Below are 1,002 nucleotides of genomic sequence, written 5' to 3' on the forward strand. Positions count from 1 at the left end.
ATCCACATAGTGAAATGTTAGAATCTAACGGTTGAATTGATAAAATTTATATGGCATAAAACATTATTTTAAAAGTGTTATATTTTTTAAAAATGTTGGGGTTAACATTTTCAATGGAAGAAAAAAGCTGAGTTAGCTAATATTAATTCAAATGTAGATAAATATAAGAAGAAAAAAAAATCACCTAATATTTATATTTTTTAATCCACTTCTTCAATTTTATACACAATTAACACGGAGTCACCAAAAAAAATACACAATTAACACGGGACAATATAAATTAAGAGTTATGTTACGTGAATATTAAAATTAGTTACTAAAATTAATTATCAGTATAAAATATATATTAAAATATAAAAATATATTAAAAATAAATTAAATTATACATATATTTATATATAAATACATTGGTGGTTAATTTTAGTGGTTAATTTTAGTATACAAATAGTGTTTTTGATAAATTAATATTTTCCTTATTACTTATATAGTTATATTATTTTAACATTGTATGCCTGAACAAAACAACAATTTTGTTTATCATCAGGGAATTACCTTGCGTTCTACAATGCAATAAAACATGCTTATCCAGATATTAAGATTGTTTCAAATTGTGATGCTTCCTCCAAGCCGTTAGATCACCCCGCTGATTTGTACGAGTATCATGTAATTAATAATTTCCCTTCTCCCGATTCACATTCAATTAATTTCCTTTGAAAAATAATATTTTGTTTTGAACTTTTTAATTTTCTTACCAGACTTATCCTCATGACGCTCGAAGTATGTTTAATAACGCTCAGGTGTTTGATAAGACACCACGTAATGGTCCAAAGGTTTGCTTATCTTCACTGAATTATATCCACAATAATTAATGCTCATTTATACTAATAATTATGTAGACATAATGCATTTACACTCCGTTTATTTATAAAGACAGAATATTAAAATAGAAATATAAAAACATAAAATTATTTTTGACAGAAAAAATATAAATAAAAATAATAT

At 23.8% G+C, this 1,002-nt stretch overlaps 1 protein-coding gene across 1 annotated transcript in view; it reads left to right on the plus strand.

Annotated features, from left to right (window-relative positions):
• Positions 1-1,002, plus strand: part of LOC107647132 (alpha-L-arabinofuranosidase 1-like) — a 21,016-nt gene that overhangs the window by 16,381 nt on the left and 3,633 nt on the right. The window contains exons 7-8 of the mRNA XM_021104673.1: positions 545-663; positions 756-830. Of these exons, the coding sequence (XP_020960332.1) occupies positions 545-663; positions 756-830 (194 nt within the window). The remainder of the gene's footprint in view (positions 1-544; positions 664-755; positions 831-1,002) is intronic.

This window comes from Arachis ipaensis, chromosome B06 (assembly GCF_000816755.2).
Source record: "Arachis ipaensis cultivar K30076 chromosome B06, Araip1.1, whole genome shotgun sequence".
Classification (NCBI taxonomy): domain Eukaryota; kingdom Viridiplantae; phylum Streptophyta; class Magnoliopsida; order Fabales; family Fabaceae; genus Arachis; species Arachis ipaensis.